This window comes from Aspergillus uvarum (genome assembly GCF_003184745.1).
Source record: "Aspergillus uvarum CBS 121591 unplaced genomic scaffold BO82scaffold_23, whole genome shotgun sequence".
NCBI classification, from domain to species: Eukaryota; Fungi; Ascomycota; class Eurotiomycetes; order Eurotiales; family Aspergillaceae; genus Aspergillus; species Aspergillus uvarum.
In genome coordinates this window covers 143,662-161,330 of record NW_020291320.1, presented here as the reverse complement: position 1 = coordinate 161,330, position 17,669 = coordinate 143,662, and the positions used below count along the sequence as shown (strand labels likewise).

At 53.5% G+C, this 17,669-nt stretch overlaps 7 protein-coding genes across 7 annotated transcripts; 5 read left to right on the top strand and 2 right to left on the bottom strand.

Annotated features, from left to right (window-relative positions):
• Nucleotides 1-2,745: 2,745 nt before the first annotated feature.
• On the top strand, nt 2,746-3,919 carry BO82DRAFT_364312 (terpenoid synthase; the record flags this gene model as incomplete). The annotated part of the gene is made up of 3 exons (XM_025636942.1): nt 2,746-3,119; nt 3,149-3,641; nt 3,752-3,919. The coding sequence occupies 3 exons, from the start codon at nt 2,746-2,748 to the stop codon at nt 3,917-3,919; spliced, it is 1,035 nt and encodes a 344-aa protein (XP_025492476.1).
• A 1,310-nt stretch (nt 3,920-5,229) lies between these two features.
• BO82DRAFT_383050 (acetyl-coenzyme A synthetase) lies at nt 5,230-7,990 on the top strand (the record flags this gene model as incomplete). The annotated part of the gene is made up of 5 exons (XM_025637985.1): nt 5,230-5,750; nt 5,819-7,067; nt 7,140-7,400; nt 7,482-7,611; nt 7,680-7,990. The coding sequence occupies exons 1-5, from the start codon at nt 5,695-5,697 to the stop codon at nt 7,988-7,990; spliced, it is 2,007 nt and encodes a 668-aa protein (XP_025492475.1). The 5' UTR covers nt 5,230-5,694.
• Nucleotides 7,991-9,312: 1,322 nt separating this feature from the next.
• BO82DRAFT_353831 (uncharacterized protein) lies at nt 9,313-9,619 on the top strand (the record flags this gene model as incomplete). Its single annotated transcript, XM_025635063.1, has 1 exon — nt 9,313-9,619. A coding segment is annotated over exon 1 (215 nt), but the record flags the coding sequence as incomplete, so codon positions are not given.
• Nucleotides 9,620-10,264: 645 nt separating this feature from the next.
• Nucleotides 10,265-11,373, bottom strand: BO82DRAFT_353830 (uncharacterized protein). The gene has a single exon (XM_025635062.1). The coding sequence runs from the start codon at nt 11,290-11,292 to the stop codon at nt 10,714-10,716; it is 579 nt and encodes a 192-aa protein (XP_025492473.1). The 5' UTR covers nt 11,293-11,373; the 3' UTR covers nt 10,265-10,713.
• Nucleotides 11,374-13,102: 1,729 nt separating this feature from the next.
• BO82DRAFT_401599 (uncharacterized protein) lies at nt 13,103-13,408 on the bottom strand (the record flags this gene model as incomplete). The annotated part of the gene is made up of 2 exons (XM_025639271.1): nt 13,103-13,171; nt 13,286-13,408. 2 exons carry the CDS (start codon nt 13,406-13,408, stop codon nt 13,103-13,105), a joined length of 192 nt encoding a protein of 63 aa, XP_025492472.1.
• A 1,384-nt stretch (nt 13,409-14,792) lies between these two features.
• Nucleotides 14,793-16,094, top strand: BO82DRAFT_353829 (uncharacterized protein). The gene has a single exon (XM_025635061.1). The coding sequence runs from the start codon at nt 15,027-15,029 to the stop codon at nt 15,723-15,725; it is 699 nt and encodes a 232-aa protein (XP_025492471.1). The 5' UTR covers nt 14,793-15,026; the 3' UTR covers nt 15,726-16,094.
• A 290-nt stretch (nt 16,095-16,384) lies between these two features.
• Nucleotides 16,385-17,256, top strand: BO82DRAFT_374094 (DUF3425 domain-containing protein; the record flags this gene model as incomplete). The annotated part of the gene is made up of 2 exons (XM_025637400.1): nt 16,385-16,466; nt 16,532-17,256. 2 exons carry the CDS (start codon nt 16,385-16,387, stop codon nt 17,254-17,256), a joined length of 807 nt encoding a protein of 268 aa, XP_025492470.1.
• Nucleotides 17,257-17,669: the final 413 nt, after the last annotated feature.

Genomic DNA, 17,669 nt, shown 5'->3' with positions numbered 1-17,669 from the left:
ACAAACAACGAATAGTCTTCATATTGATAGCTCATGAGCTGGCAGCTATCACGAAGAACATGAGCGCGGATCCAAAACGCCCCAAAGCTCCTCGCAGAGCATTGGCAATTGAGAAGGTACCAAAAGCCCTGAACCAGCCCACAAAGGGTTCCAGAAAGATCGGGCACGCGATCGTCATTCCCTCTCATTTCTCTACCGTGTGGGCCCTGGTGTTCCTTCAGTGCTTGGGAGAAGAACGTGTAAGTTGACACATATTTGGAATAAGATGCATGATTCTGACTGTGGTTCCAGCTTCGAGAAAAAACTGAAAGACAACAAGATACAGGTAATATTGGCTCGATTTCAAGGTACCTGCACAGAGTGGCTCAACACATGCGAAACGCTTCACTTTGAGGTTGCCGTCTTGATGCTGACAGCGCGGGTATTGTTGGGAGATCCCACTACGATACCCAAGTCATGAAGCATGTAGGAAACTATGTCGACCTCGATTCATATCGCGATAAAGGTGAATTTCAACCCAAGAACGCATCTTTGAGCAAGAGGAACCAGATGGAAAGCCATATCTCCCAAAAGCGAGGCGAGAAGAGACGGCGAGTAGGCGAACTTGTTCTAATGAATGTCGCATTCAAGGATTCGACAGTACTTAACTGGTTTGCAGAACATTCATCTGAACTGGGTAATGGCCATGGAGCAACCACTGCTGAATTCAACCAGTCAGCAATCCCGGTACTACATACGTCAACAAACCCTCCCCGGTGCGATAGACTCGAAGTTTCCGATACCCATTTGCTTCAGCCCAATCAAGCCTTGGATTCCCTCAACTATACTGATCCCGAATTAATCGACACTTATACTGGTTTACCCCATAAACCCTTTTTGAATCCACTCGACTATCCAAGCGCTGATATTGCTGGTTCCTTTCATCTGCTAGACTTCTCTCACAACCAATTTTTCCCTTCATTCAATCTACTAGATTATCCATTGCCCGATTTCTCTGGCTAAATTCTTTGTACTTTCGGGGAGAGGTTGAGACCACATATTTGAGTCGAGCTATTGTATTCATGAGCACTGGTACCATTCAAGATCACGATCTGCTTACTGGAGGTAACAGTAGATGTGGCAGTTGAGAAGTTGAAGTGGGATTGTAAATATTGTATCGGCCCAGATCCTGTGGCATAAGCACCTGTATCACATGACCTTATCTTCTCAGTCAGTAAATTTTTGAATACACATAACTTACGGTACAATAAAATCAACAAACACATTAACCTTTCCATATATTCTAGTATGTTATAACTCATCCCCGCCTCTTCTACATGTTCATCGTCAAACTTATATATCCACAATGGAGCAAACCCGGGGCATCAAAACACAGAAGAACTCTGGCAGTATTGTACACGCTCGTTACAGTTTAGTTACGCATGTTAATACAAGCAAGCGCTTGGCTCACCTTTACATTGTGGAAGCCCTGGTATCTACCAGCAACTCATTCATTCATCTATTCCTACTGATGCACAGATCTTCCGCCCTCCTGTCTTAATTATGATTACAATCACTGAAGACGTCCCTGGACATGTGCTAAAAGTTGGATGCATCCAGAAATTTGAATACTGGTAGTCAGGTCTCGCCAGTTAATATAAGCTTATGTTTGTCGAATGTCCCAGTATAGTGAAGCAAGGCAGTTGTGGAAACAGCCTGGGAAGTGGGAAGATGCCCATGTTTCCAGAGCATACAAATAGCCCTAAGCACGGGAGGACGCTAGCCCTAGACCTATATGATTCTAAGATTTTACCATCATACCTGGCATGAATACTGTCAGTCTTTCCTGCGTGCGATTACTGGCAAGGGCCAAATGTATCAACCGCATGTAACGCACATTGAATGAGTCGTGGATTTGCCACTAACATACTAATGAGTTTATATTAACTCGATTCAACCCCGGTTCCTTTCGGGAAGGTTTCAGCAGAAGTAACAAGCCGTGGCCCCATGGCAGAAAGCTTCACGTGATTCATCTTCAGCTACCTAAGTAGTAGTTGAAGCGCGATCGAAACAGCTTCCAGGATTGCGACCTGTCTGCACGTAGCTAAGGAGTCATCGGTGGGCATTAGGGAATGACCTCCCGGGAGTACTCCCGGGGCTAACCTTATGCACGTATTTCGCAAAGTCATCCGGGTCTACTTTGTCATCAACATGATCGACTGACACAACTATTTTCTTGAAAAGTTGATACGTTAAGAGCGCTATGCAGTCTTTTTATATCGCGTTCTTTAAACTTCCATCGTGGCGTTTTGCACTGTAACATAGTGACTGAGATACTGGCCCCCAATCAGAAGAGTCGATCGCGCAGGGCGACATGGATGAGATGTTTTCGTTCTTACAGGAATGAACACAAGCGGGTCGGACTCAATTAGGTCCGCATACAGAAGGAAAAGACACCTTCCCTGATATCTGAGGCCAGAGGAGTCGCGCAGGAAAACGCTATCTATTCTACCTTTGGAAGGAACCGCGTGGTCACCACCATACATCGTCACAGCAATACCACTAGGACGTAATGGCCATGAATTACCAACCGAACAGACAAACGACAGGCCATCCCAGCATGTGCCCTTAGCGGCTTTTGCATTTCTGAAATCACTCGCCAGCAGGGTATGTATCGATTCGTGTCCCATAAAGACCCAACTTCCTGCACGCTCGTCCAATGCTTCTGTTCCACGAACCACTTTCATTCCACCCCCGACTCCCAGCATGTTGAGTGCCGCAGAAGAAAGTACCTTTGGGTACCACGGACTTGAGATCAACGGGCCGCCGCAGGCGGATATTGTCAAGGGCCTGATCAAGGACTTCCTCGAAGCCGCGCGCTTTGACCGGAATACTCCGTCTTCGAAGGACAAGGAACTCGAAGCGGCCGTCTGGAAATACTTCAAGAGCCTAAACCTAGGCCAGAAGCTCGAAGCCGCCGTCCAGAACGTGCTCAAGCTCTCAACCACCCTCACGCATCAAGCCTACACCTCTCTCCCCTTCGAGAACCAGGTCCTCTGCGCCGTCCAGTTCCTGTACATGTTCCTCGTGGACGACGCGGCGCCCCTGTTCATGAACGAGCTGCGGTGCTTCTGCCAAAAGTAAACCCCCGCCCCTCTTGTGATCATAGCACAGTTAACCAACCGAGCGCAAGCTTCACCCTCAACAACGACCACAACCACCCCCTCCTCCGCCACTTCGACGCGCACCTGCGCTACCTGGCCCGCTACTACGGCCCCTACTGCCACTCCACGATCATCAAATCCCTCTTCGACTACGTCAACGGCCGCATTATCGAGCACGACATGGAGCAGTCGAACTTCCAGTTCTCGCCCGCCACCCGCCTGATGCCCATGTTCCTGCGCACGAAGGTCGGGGCGGCGGAGATCCTGGTCTCGCTGCTCTGGCCGCAGCACCGGTACCCGGAGGAAGCGTACCTCATCCGGTACTTCCCAGCGGTGCAAGAGCTGGTCCTGTTTACAGATTTTACAAATGACATCCTCTCGTACTACAAGGAGTTTGTTGTCCATCAGGAGAAAGGCAATTTTGTGGCGAACTTCGCCGAGGCGCATGGGATGTCCCATTTGGAGGTGCTCCGGCGGTTGGTGGATTATGCTCCGCGGGTGAGTCTTTTCTTAAACTTTTGTGGTGTGCCGTGTTCCTTGGCTCGAGCCAACCCAGGGCTCTGCATACCCGGGGCGCAATGAAATCTGACATGCGAGGTGGGGCATAGGTGATCGGGAATGTGTACGAGATCTTCGCGGGCAAGGATGAGCTCGTGCAGCCGGTGCGGGACTATGTGAATGGCTGGATTATGCTGTGCACGGCCCAGCGACGGTATCACTTGGTGGAGTTGTTTGAGGACGAGGGGTTTCTCCCACCCTACGATGATGACTCCTGAGTTGGGGGGCGTGCGGGTGCGCTGGGCATGTTTGCTCTGTCTTGGGAACGATGGATCTTTCGTATCCTGACGCAACTCATCGCGTGCTGATGGGCTGGGCGCTATCGGTCCTATGCAATTTCACCTGTCTGTCCAGTGTGATTTTTTGACTTTTCATAATATTTTTGGTTTGGTTGACTACTTCTCTTACAGCTTGCGTGTGATTTATGATGTATGCCTCCCGTAGGGAAGTATGTGTGAGATCATTCCCAAACTCTGCATAACCGTTGATGAAATTTCACCCCAGATGTTGTAACTCAATGGATGCTGCCTGATACAACCCGCAATACACCTCATCGCCAAATCGGGCTTCTGACCCGTATAAACATTCTTGTAAAGCTACATTACCACTCCCATAGATCAAGTAATCAGTTGGCTTTATCCCGGGACCAGGGAGATACTACCGAAGATCCAGAGAGTACTCGTCGCAAACTTGATTCGAATGTCGCGCGCGGTGATAAGGGACTGCTGCATACCACTGTAGGGTGAGCACGGACCTGTGACGGGTTCATACAGCGGATGAGCAGATCTGCCTTGGGTTTTACTTTATCGGGAAGAGATCCCGACTTGTTTGAGTTGAAAAAGGGAGAAAAAAAAGCAAATAAGGAACAAAATGTATCTTTCTAGCCAGTCATTCCTCACAATGCAAGGTCTTGTCACACTCGACAACATTGAGGGAGCTTTTTCTCAGACGCACGGGCACGTGCAGGCTGAGGGAGGCCTGCAGATCTTGATGCCACATGCGGGGTTCAGCCCCATCGGATCCAATCAGCCAGCAAGCCCCACACTCCCGGGGTCTGTGAAGAACAAAACATACTTTGACCCCGGCCCACTCCCGGGTCTGCAAAATCCTCTGGAATAAGCATAATTCACTCAAACACGAGTCTGCACGTGGTAAGTCCTCTTGTTGTATGCTATGTACTCTACACGAACCTGCATCTCCGTTGCAAGCTACCATGACATGACTCCTGCAAACCCTATCTCCCGCCAATACTCTAATTCCAACTAATTCGTAATCTGATGAGGAACCCTTCGACTAGAGCGTCTGCCACGCCTCCGAAGGAATAATAAATCCCGGTTGTTTACAGTCTTGAATAAGAAATCGGTAATTATTGGTGAGTCATCTCCCATGCGGTTGAATTCACAATTCTCTATGGATACCTATTGTGTAACGGCGCGGACAGTAAGCACCGTACATGTGCACGTGCACCCCCGGGATATAATAACAACAACCTGCACGGGGATGAAATCTCTGGGCTGGATTCGCTAATCTCCCATCAGAGCTTCTGCCTTGGACGAGAATTCAATTCCGTTCGCGATGTCCCGCTGGGGAAAGCCTTGAAGAACCCCGGGTGTCGAGAAATGTCCAATCCAACGCAGAAACCCATGGAGGCGTGTGATACGTCTCTGTTGTTCGGAGGTCTGCATCAAGATCAGGAATCATCCTCTGGAGTGAGATCAGACCTCTATGCGTGGCTGAAAAGACACTCGTTCGTATGGATGGGAACAGCAGTGGCCTTGATAGTGACTCGGCTAGGGTGGGATTAGCGCTCATGGCTGGGTGTGCACATGCGGGCTGCGGACCGTGGATATAGCTGTTTACGCAAGCTGAAAGTAGCATTATTTAAAGCGCATCTTACCTCTCCAAAAGGCGAATCCCCCTACTCCAAGTACAAATCCACATCTCCGAGAACACTTGTTCAAATCCACCACGCCATCCCTACCAGCCATCCACGATGACCGAACCCAACGCCCCGACCACCATGGTCGACGTGCCCGCGTCATACATCTCGTAGGCAAACCCAACCCCAGCCCCCTTGAAGTTGACAAAGCACGAACCCTAACCCCAACGCGACCCAGAAACCACCCATCGACCCCGCACCTAGCCAGCCTGAACGAATACCGCGACCTCTACCAAGAATCGCTGCGCGACCCCGATCACTTCTGGCGGGCGATGGCCACCTCCGCCCTGCACTGGGACCAGCCCTTCCACACGACCCGCCACGGATCCCTCGAGGCAGGCGACCACGCGTGGTTCCTCGGGGGCCGACTGAACGCCAGCTACAACTGCGTGGACCGCCACGCGCTCGCGACCCCGGACAAGCCCGCCCTCCTCTACGAGCCCGACACTCCGACCCGCAACCAGCCGCCGCAGCAGATCACCTACGCCGAGCTCCTGCGGGATGTCTGTCGCCTGGCGTGGGTGCTCCGGGACCTCGGGGTCCGCAAAGGCGAGATCGTGACCGTCTACATGCCCAACATCCCCGAGGCCGTGGTCGCCATGCTGGCGTGCGCGCGCATTGGCGCCGTGCACTCCGTCGTCTTTGCGGGGTTCTCGGCCCCCGCGCTGCGAGGCCGGCTGCAGGATGCGCGGTCGCGCGTGATTCTGACGGTGGACGAGGGCGTGCGCGGGGGCAAGGCCGTGCCGATGAAGCGGGTCGTCGAGGACGCGGTCATGGGTTTACGATACGGTGGTGGTGCAGGTGGTGGTGAGGAGGCCGACGTCAAGTGCAAGTGCCTCGTCCTCCGGAAGACCGGCAGCCCGGTGCCCTGGTGCCAGCGGATGGACGATGCTTGGTGGCACGAGGAGTGTGCGCGGTGGCCCGGCTACTACGCGCCCGAGGCGATGGGCGCCGAGGATCCGCTGTTCCTGCTGTATACCTCCGGGTCGACGGGGAAGCCCAAGGGCCTGCTGCACTCGACGGCGGGCTATCTGCTGGGGTGCGCGGTTTCCGGGAAGTATGTGCTGGATCTGCACCCGGCCGATACCATGTTCTGCGCTGGTGATGTCGGCTGGATCACCGGCCACAGCTACAGCGTCTACACGCCCCTGGTCCTGGGGCTCGCCACCGTGCTCTTCGACGGGACTCCGTCCTTCCCGACCTGTGGCCGGTATTGGGAGATCCTCGCGCGCACCCGGGCGACGCACTTCTACACGGCCCCGACGGCCCTGCGGTTGATCAAGAAGGGCACCGGCAACACGTACGCCGCGGCGGAGGCGCACGACCTGGAGCGTCTCAGGGTGGTGGCTTCCATTGGGGAGCCCTTGGCTGCCAAGGTATGGCAGTGGTGTCACGATACCCTTGGTGGGCAGGTGCATGTGCTGGATGTAAGTTGATCTCAACCCTTCTGGGTGCATGCATGCAGATGCATGAAGTATCAGTGCTAAACATGGATACAGACCTACTTCCAAACCGAAACAGGCTGCCATGCTTTCGCCCCTCTGGCCGGGGTTACCCCGACCAAGCCCGGCTACGTGGCGCTGCCGTTTCTCGGCTTCAATCCCATTCTGCTGGATCCGGTCTCCGGGGCCGAGATTCGCGAGAGTGAGACCGAGGGCTTGCTGGCGTTTGATCAACCGTGGCCTAGCATTGCCCGCACGGTATGGGGCGACCATGCCCGGTACATGAAGACTTACTTCGCGCAGCATAAGGGATACTTTGTGAGTTTAGCACCGCGCGCCGTGCTTACTTACCACCCACAGGCATAGGTTGGGACGTGAAACGCTGACGAGTAAGTCCAGACGACAGGAGATGCTGCCATTCGAGACGGGAACGGATACTTCAAAATCCTGGGCCGGGTGGACGATGTGGTCAATATATCGGGCCATCGACTCTCTACCGGCGAGATAGAATCCGCCCTCTTGAACCATGGTCTGTTCCAATTACCTCTGTTCCTATCCATTGCAGACAAAGGCAAACGTGCTAACCATGCTGGCTAGGCGCCTTTGCCGAAGTTGCCGTCGTGGGGTCTGGGGATGAGCTGACCGGACAAGCATTGGTCGTCTTCGCATGCCTAAAGAATGACCTAGAAGATCAGACGAATAAGTCGCAGCTCCGACAGTCGGCCCAGCAGCACATTGGGAAGTGGATCGGTCGCTTTGCCGTGCCTCGAAAGGTGTTTCTGGTCGATGATCTGCCCAAGACGCGATCCGGCAAGATCATGCGACGGATTCTGAGGAAGATCCTGGAGGGCGAAGAGAAAGAGTTTGGCGATCTGTCCACGGTAAATATTCCTTTCCCCTGGCAATGAAGAAACGCAACCGTCATGTCTGGACAGAACAAAGTGCTGACCACAACAATCTCCCGTGGGGCAGCTGCTACGTCCAGAGGTTGTGCGCCATCTTATCGTCGAAGTCGCGACACAACAGACTGCAGTGCACCCTCGCGAGACACTCAAGCCAGAAGCCCCAAAGGCCCCGACAAGTGATGTGCCGTATCCCTTCGCGAGCTACAAGATCACCTATCTCGATCACATCCTCCCCCCATGCCACATGTTCGGGTTCCTGACCTTCGACAACGCCTCCTCTGAAGCGATCGAGACCTTAAAACAGGCAACCGACCAGCTCTGCCAGCATTTTCCCTTCCTGACGGGGGTAGTTGTTCCATCGGGCCAGCCACATCCCAAGAACGAATGCGAGGTGCAGGCAGCTTCCGCGTCCTTCCTCACAGAATACCCAATGTTGCACGTCGAGGAGCATCCAGAGATGGACACGCTCCCCTTTGACGAATACATCCAGCAGCGATACCTTCCCATCCGATTCCTCACGCCGCCAGACGAGCCCATGCCGCTGGTACGTTTCCAAGCGAACGTGACGGCAACCCAAACGATCCTGTGCGTGGTCTACTACCACAAGGTCCTCGACAGCACCGCGGTGGCCGTGGTCCTGAAGGCGCTGGCCACGCTCTGCAACAACCCCAACGCCCCGCCGGACGTCCTGCCCAGCTCCCACGCCGCGGAGCAGCGTGCCCGAAACGACATCGCGGAGGCTATAGCCCAAGGCTCGGAGCCCGCAGCACCATTGAACTGGACCAGAACCCCGCTGGCAGTGGATCTCATCCCGCCACCACCCGAGAAAGTCCCGGTAAGTCGACACTTCACGCTGAGCGCCGAGCGCATCACCCAGCTCAAGGACGCATGCAACCACGCCCTCGCCTCCACCACCACCGCCCTCAGCACCAACGACATAATCACAGCCATCATCGGCCTCAGCGGCACCAAGGCCCGCCTCGAAACCGTCCCGGACGCGATCCCCCCGAACCCAAAGGTGATCATCGCCGCCAACGTACGCAAACACTGCCACCTCCCGGCCACATACATGGGCAACGCCCTCGCCGCCGTGGAGACATCCTACCAGCTCAGCGGTAGCCCAACCCCACTAGACCCGGACGCTGAAGCCGCGTTATTTGGTCTGCTGCCAACCGTCGACCGAACCGCCCTCACGCAGCTGCTGCGCATCGCCGTCGCACTACGGCGGGAGATCGGTCGACTGTCCGAACCCTACATGAAGGGGGTGTGTCGGACCATCGCCGAGACCGACGACCGCGCCACTGTCTTCCCGGGGTATGGCAGCGGCATCATCGTCTCCAGTCTGCGGTGGATGGACTTCTATCTGGACTTTGGGGTGCTCGGCCGCGTCCGGCGGTATGATATCCCCGAGACTAAGGTTAAAGGCGTGTGCTGGGTGTTGCCGGCGAGGGATTTGGGTGGGGATGTCGCGGCGCAGCCGTATGAGTTGAGGTTCGTGTTGGAGCGGGCGGCGATGGAACGGCTGCGGGCGGATGCGCTGTGGCGGTGGTTGCTGGTGGAGGATGAATAGCGTGCGTTGGATTGAGGTGATTGAGAAATGTAGAACTAGGGCAAAGAGAAGATCCAAGCCGCATGGAATGAGCAATCCGTAACGACAGGCTTACCTTCCTGGCGTCCAAGACGTCGACCCTGCGGCGTAGGAATTCCCCTCACACGTCCTTTCAAGATAGATGTCCCAGCCCAAACTGAAAACAAAAAGGCTTCAAATCACGATTCAAATACTAAGTCCACCATGTCCAAAGCACAAGCACGATTCTCACAGTTCTACCTCTGTAGTTCACGGGAGTCGTTGCCGAGACCGTCCTTTTCCGTTGAGCAGCAATATCTAAAACCCTGGCCCATCTCAGCAGCACAGCCGCAGCAACAACCGGCAAGACACTAACCAACTCTCCCAATCCCGCAAACTCCGGCGAGATCCGCGCATTCACGAATGCCCCCGTGCCCCGCAAAACGGCGAACAGGTTATACACGAAGCTCCACCCCGAAATTGAATTGGGTCCTGCGCACGGCCTTCTCGCTGATACGGATCATGGTCAGCACGCTGAGCAGACTGGGACGCATGAGCACCACATCTGCCGCAGAGGTGGTGGGCCAGCCAGGGCTTGGATGTAGGCTTGCTTGTCGGCTGGCATGCAGAGCTTTCGGACCCCCTCACTTGGCAAGGTTGTGGCTTGGGGGGGCAATGACTTTGGAAAGGAGGGGAAAGAGATGAGAATGAAAAAAAAAAAAAAAAAAAAAAAAAGAAAAGAAAAGAAAAGAAAAGACATCCAATACTGAATAGAAAGCAGGTTTCTATATGGTGGTGGGACAGCTGAAATAACGATTCTTCAGGGCTGACATGCTCATCGACCAAGACCTCATTCGATGCCCAAGAGCTCATCGCCTTAGGACTCGCTCGGACAGGATAAACAGTAGACACTAACGTGATCCGTAGGACAAAGAACATCTCGCCCCAACCCTCTCATGCACGCAACAATCCCATTCTTTCGATTCGGATACTCTTTCCACTCTTCAAATATTAATAGAATACGCCTAATTTACCAGAGGGAATCGAACCCACTCGCCCGTCCCACGCCCCAAAAGCTTTCAACAGAAAAGAGACGCCCCTCTCCCCTCCCCAGAGCCCCATGATTGCCCCCCAAAGCCACCTTCAAACCCCCCTGGAATCAATACCCCGTCGGCCGCACCGCAATATCCTTATACGCATCCCGTCCATCCAGCAACGTATCCGTGATATTCCCCGCCCACACCGCCGCCGCATCCTTGACCGAACCCGCCGGGATGCGGGCCACCACGCTGCCGGTGTAGCTCAGCGCGGCGGTGTGCTCCTCCTGCAGCTGGGAGTAGATGTACCAGCCGCCGTCGCTGGAGGCGGCGGTGGCGGCGATCGCGGCGTGGATGCCAATGTAGTCTGCCACCACGACGGATATCTGCGCGGCGAGGGTCGCGAGGGGTGGTAGGAGTGCCGCGGCCTCGGTGGCATTGAGGAAGTCTGGCTGGATAGTCTTGGTCTCGGCCAGGAAGGCATTGATGAGCGTCGCGGCGCCCGCGCTGATGTTGGAGATGTCGTCGCCGCCGGGGTAGGTCAGGATTTGGGCGTCGAGGACGGTGGCGGCGGCGGTGATGGTGGCTAGGCCCGTGGTGAAGGGGGTGGTGTCGCGGGGTTGGAGGTGGGGGGTTGCGGTGGTGAGGGTGCTGAGAGTTAGGGTGCTGAGGGTGAAAAGGTGGGGGGTGGGGAGTTTCATGGTGGACAATTTGTGGGTCTTCGTTGTTTAATTATTGGTAGATGTAAGGTCTGTAATGGGTTGATGGAAGAAGAAACCGTTAGGAATCGAGATTGGGAGATACAGGTGGGGTTGTTCCTGCTTTTAAAATGCATGCATGCTGCTAGCCTCTGTCTGCCCACTTCCCACTTCCCCTCGCAGGATCATGGGGAAGGCTGAAGAACATGCAACCCTGAGCATGGCATGCAGTCTCTTGGTAAGCCTCATTGGTGCAGAATCTGGACTGCATCTACTTTAAATCAAAAAGATCTAGACCATCCGAGCTCACCAATAGGACTGTTCAATGGTGGCGAGACCATGTATCTAAATCCAGTGATGAGGGGGAAACCCTGAAGGATTTGGCCGCTAGTCCTAGAAAGCCAAACCCGGTTAGGGCTGGAGATTCGCCCTTACGCCTGCATGTGTCGGCCAGGACTCGTGGCTGTAGGAGGGGCAATGGTGAAAACTATACTATGAGCAAGAATAATTGGAAAAATTACCCTATGATTTAGCTTACCCTTCTCTCTTCGTTCTGGCTGCAGAGGGGAGTTCATAATATATCCGGGGCGGCTGATCAGGCAATGCACCAACTGGCGAACAACTGCAGTCCTCGTCCTTTTAGGACAGTGATTATTTACAATTTCAGATTGCTAATTTTCCCTGAATGTTTTTCTTTCATTCTTTCATTTTAAACGCTCGCTGTTGAAGAACGTGACCTTGGTGGGAGAGCGGGAGAAGTGTGCGCGAAGAAGGGAGCGGGGATTTGCAGAGCTGTTTATAGTAGCCTTGTCTAGGTTTCAAGTGCGATACGGCGGCTGGGATCCATAGCCTTAGCCTAGTAAGTACTTAAGTAGCTCCTCTTGCCTAGTTTTGAGTTCTTGAAACTTTCTACTCTCTTCACCGAGCCATGACAGGGATCAAGCTACCGGCAGCTCTCGGGATTCGAAGCCCTAAGCCGCATCAACCTATGAATGTTGGCCCGGTGGCATTTCTTCATGATGAAGACATGGTGAATACGATCTGTTCCACTCCTGCGCAGGGTGCTCAGCAGGGAGTCAAGCCGTGAAACAGGTTGGCAAGCAGAGGTTTCGCAATTGCTGTACCAATCCTCGACCAGTAGTTCTCGTCATCGACCATATGTCGCTCTAAGCGGATACGCGGCGAACAGTCAGGCAGTTGTCAGATTACTCATTTCCGCCAGCCAATCCCGCGCCCTAGTACGGTGGGATACTCGTGCCAATTTGCAATAACCCCAATTCTGCCGACATTTAGAAGCCTTACCAACCACCTTTCTGAGTGCCTCGGATACTAAGGCCCTTGTTTTGCCTGGATCTAAGTACCCGCCTCTTTTAGTACTCTCGCCTTTTTAAAAAACACCCGACTTTTTGTAAGGCCACATAACAACAAGTTACATTAGGATTGTTAGGGATATTGGGGTCTTGGGATATTATAGGCCGAAGGTATCGCTACATTACGGTTTTTTTAATTAAGAAATCTTGTATATAACCGTAGGAAGCGAGGTGATCATACTGACATCTAGCTATCGAGTGCAATTAATGAATTCTTTATGCTCTTGCTTAGCACCCGTGCCTTGTTGTTCAAACACGACTTATGAGATCTATAACTTGGTCTGATCCGGTAAACTAATTTATAAGACCTCCTAGAATGGCACCCCGCTAATGATACGTCTATAATCTTCCATCCGAACACTAAACCCTAGATTATTGCCACACACAGTCATAGATGCCAACAGTGAGAGACCTTCTTTGTAAGGCAGACCCACTCAGTCCCCTCACACCAAGGGCTCTTCATAAAACCCCTTCTCCCGGAGCACTTGACTCGGATGACAGACATTCAACGCCTAACACCCCAATAACATCAGCATCGCATCAAAAACATAGATCAACACTTCATGACCCTGCAAGCTCCCCTGACTCCCTTGTATATACTCCGCCACGCGGTAGATCGACCGCACCATGATGAGCGCACTGACCGCATACAAAACCATCAACAGTCGTTCCCAGGGCACCGCCAGCCCAATCGACTTCTCCGTCGGGCGGTCGCGGATCCGCCGATGGAAGACGCCAGAGACCGCCATGAAGACCCCGAAAAAGATGAGGTGTGTCCCAGTCCGGTGACGAGGAAACCGATGGTGAAGATCACGGCGGCCGCATAGGACGGGTCATAGCGGTATAACACGAATGAATCAGACATGTTGAAGCGGACGGAAGAGGGTCGGTGGGAGTAGGAAAGAATGCGTTGAGAACTGCATCGTCAGAGCCTGCGATCAAGGACATGGTACTTATACAGTGGTTAATGTGGTTGGTGAAGTAGTGCCGCGACATTGAGTATCAATGAACTAGCCAGGTTAGTTAGTACGGTAGCTATCACCAATGGTTTTTTCTATCCACGATCCATGATTAACTTGAAGAGGCTGCGGCTGCCTATTATTGTAGTGGACCCGTCACTACGGTACACCATTCCTGATTCGGAAAGGTGTACGATGCTCAGGGCGTTTAAAGCTTTTTTCAGTTTGCGAGGATCCACTGCCAGAGCAGAGCTTCTAACTTAGCTGCTTTCTCTCTCTCTCCGAAACGTAACAAGCACAACCAAAAATATATCGATCCGTATCCAGTATAGTGTACGCAGCATCATGGACGGTGCGCACAAGCATTACAGGTCCTGTACCCAACATCAGCCTATGGGTTGAGGAAAGAGTTGATAAAGCGATTTGTGCATGGGTAGATATGGAAATACAAATATGGACTGCGAGAGCCTCTGGAGCAGGGGCGTCGAGCACTGGCTCAGTAACAGCCATCATTCCTCAAATAGTTATAAAATGGAGGTTGAGTCCTGTTGAGTCGGAATACTCAAAAGTCGACACAGCCTTCTCCACATCCTCCCAATGGCTCTCACCAACCTGGCTATTATCGTGATCGTGGTTGTTTGCTGCTTGGCGGTTACGGGCACTTCAAAACCTCGAGGCTACCCTGAGGCCAGCATTTCATGCATGAACCTGAACGGTCGGACAACCCCATTTCGGAGATTCTCACCACTTGGAGGCGGACTAATAGAACTTACGAACAGGACACAATCGAACGTCTCCCATTCTCACTCCAAAGTCTTCTCTTATGCTGTACTTCTGCTTCAATGCGAGCTTGAAGAGGAGGGGGGGGGGTGTATTGACATAAGGCCGAAAAGAGAGACAGCCATGGGGGAATCTGAAAAGCAGGATCAAGGGCTGGAAGCCTAGATTGCGGGCAGCGGGCACTAGACTACACTACCTAGACTCAACTCACGTACTGCATAGTATTTGTATTTAATAAAGCCCGTGCCCGACTCGTCACTTCAGCTCTCTCCCCCGATTTTCCGGCACAGCCGCCTACCATCAGATTCGTTGTCTACCATTCCTTCCGGAATATACTCTGAATTCTATCTTAGTTTCTTTCTTCTTGATCTCCATTTTATCTCAATTTGAATCCCGTCAATCTCCTCTTCTGCCTCACTATCCGTGCGTTTGTCTCCAATGCCCTCGCGTCGCGCCCATAGTAAATCCCGACATGGCTGTCTGCAATGCAAGCAGCGACGAGTGAAGGTACGGTCCAATGAACTCGAAGTCTACAGTGTTAATATCCCACTCGCTCCATTGGTGCGATGAGCAACTACCAATTTGCTTGCGATGCAAAGCCAAAGATCTACCCTGTAGTTATCAAGCAATGTCCACAGCCTCTTCCTCCACGCCTCCCGATACAGGAACAGCGAGCACAGCCGCGACCTCGCCGAAGACGACCATCCCCACCCAACCACCACTCCCCTGCCAGGCCGAGCCTGCTCTCAACTCGCAAGATCTCGAGCTAATGGTGCAATGGTGCACACAAACATATGTCACGCTCTCTCGAAACCACGCGGTGGAATGGATCTGGAAATCCGTCATTCCCCGGAGGGCGGTCCACGATCCCGCGCTGATGCACGGCATCCTCGCCCTCTCCGCACTGCACCTGGCATTCCTCCACCCCCACCCCCAGCGCAAGGAATACCTCGACACCGCGCAGTGGCATCACCACAAATCCATCTCCGGCGTCTGCAATATCGAGGCCCTCAGCGAGGCCAACGCTAGCGCAGCCTACGCCCTCTCTAACATCATCATCATCATCTTCTTCACCTTTGCGCTACCTCTATTCGGCGGTAGCGGCAGCGGCGGAGGAGAAGGGCAGCCCTCAACCCCGTACGACGAATTACTTCGGATCTTCCACATGAGCCGTGCCTGGCTGAGGATCTTAGTTGCCGTCTCCGAATGGGTGCAAGCAAGCGACCTAGCGATCCTCACCACGGCCGCCCCCCGGTCGGGCAATCGAGCACCCATACTCGTGCGTCCACGGTGCCAGCGTTCCTGGACGCAGCCCTCCGAGACCTGACCCTGCTGAATGGACGCTTGGGGAAGGATAATTCGCATCATCCCAGCGAAGTGTATGGGCCAGTCATCCGCCAACTCCGGGTGGCATTTGAAAGTACCTCCAGCGAGAGTAAGGATGGGATCATCACAGCGCTATTCTGGTGGATCTTTGGTCTTTCATCAGAGTTCTTGGATCTTCTGGGCGAGAGGGAGCCCTTTGCGATGGTGATTCTGGCCTTTTTCTGTACATTAATGCACCGCCTCCGCGGGCAGTGGTGGATGGATAACTGGGCGGAGAAGGTGGCCCGGGATATTCGTGGATACTTGGATCCCTCGCTAGCGAGCTTTGTTCCTTGAGGGCTCTGTTTTGAAGACCGATGATGAGTTTGACTAGGCACCATTCTCATGATGGGTCCTGAAATTGAGAGCTGTGCAGGATTGATTATGCTTCGGTAATAACGGGGCGTATCACCGATATCGCCGACCTGCCTCAGGCACCAATTCAGCCCTTCACACCACTTCGGACGCCAAATCCCGAGCTTGGATCTTCCCACCGAACAACCACCCACCAGACCCGAACAGGTGAATTCTCTCTGACTCGGGGTCCTTGTCACTTGATTTGGCCAGGATCGAATAAACATGTCCAAAGAACCGGAAAGCAAAGCTTTGACCACCGCCACCATGCCTCCGGATAGCTGGCTTGGCATACTGGAGCCATCGCTAAGACGCAGATTACAAAACCGACTTAACCAGCGTGCGCGACGTAAGTACTCGCTGACCCGTGGACAGGAGTCCCGTTGAGATATTCTAGGCTTACCAAACAGGCAGGGCGCCGTATTCGAGAGTCTCGGTCAGGCAGCAGCGCTGATGAACAACCGCCAACGCTTGCCGTTCGACCGGCCGATCTCGTGCAGTTACTCCTGGGCATAACACAGGACTTGCCCATTCTAGGTCCAGACTCCCGAAACACTGCGCAGAAGCTGCAGCAACTGGAGATGGCAGCCGTGGCTCTGGCTTCTGCTGCTTGTGGCTCTCCGGTTGAAAGCCTGCGCCTTGGAGTCACGCGGCTCAATATGCTGCGAGTGATGCATACCAACCTCACGGTTCTAGGCTATGGCGAGCAAGACACGCATGACGATGCTCCATCGGTATTCACACTACAAGGGCCTGCTTCTCCATCGAGTCAAGCCTACCCACAGAGGCAGCTCCCACCAGCACTGAAGCCAACGGCCATTCAGCGCCGCGTGCCGCATCATCCATGGCTGGACCTGTTTCCTTTCCCAAACCTGCGAGACGCCCTAATTCTTGCGCAGGACTGCATTGATGAGGATCAACTGTGCCAGAATATGTGCGGTCGTGGTCTGGAGACGACGGGGATTTTGGTGTGGACGGAGCCGTGGGATCCCACAGGGTGGGAGGTCACCGAGGCCTTTCTGTCGGTATGGGCTTGGACGGTTCGTGATTGCCATGACCTCCTCCGTTCAACCAATCTGTGGAGATCCCGCCGTGGAGAGAAACGTCTGCACTTTCCAGGGGCGGAAGGTAGCAACTGACACTCTCCAGTACGCGGATTGCGCCCGAACTAGGATATGAATACTTCTTTTCGCGGGTTGTTCTCCCGCACGAGATTACTTACGTGCTACAGAGATGCACAGCCGGCTTCGCGCTCGCGATACGAACTGAACACAGACTTCAGCTCTGCTCAACGAATCTAGGTATACAGGCCAGAAGCAGCTTACGAATATGCTCCCGCAGTTGAAAGCCGCCTTTTTACAGCCCTCTAATAATACTGAAAAGGACCATCCCATCAAACTCTAGCCATTCTCGGACGTCACAATCTTTTTAGCGAAGGTTTTCAACTAAATGTCATGAAGGATGGAGATCTTTTGCTGGAATCACAATTTGAGGACTTCAGCGTGAATTTAAGAACCCTACGAGACGCACCGATTACTCGAACAAGCTCCAC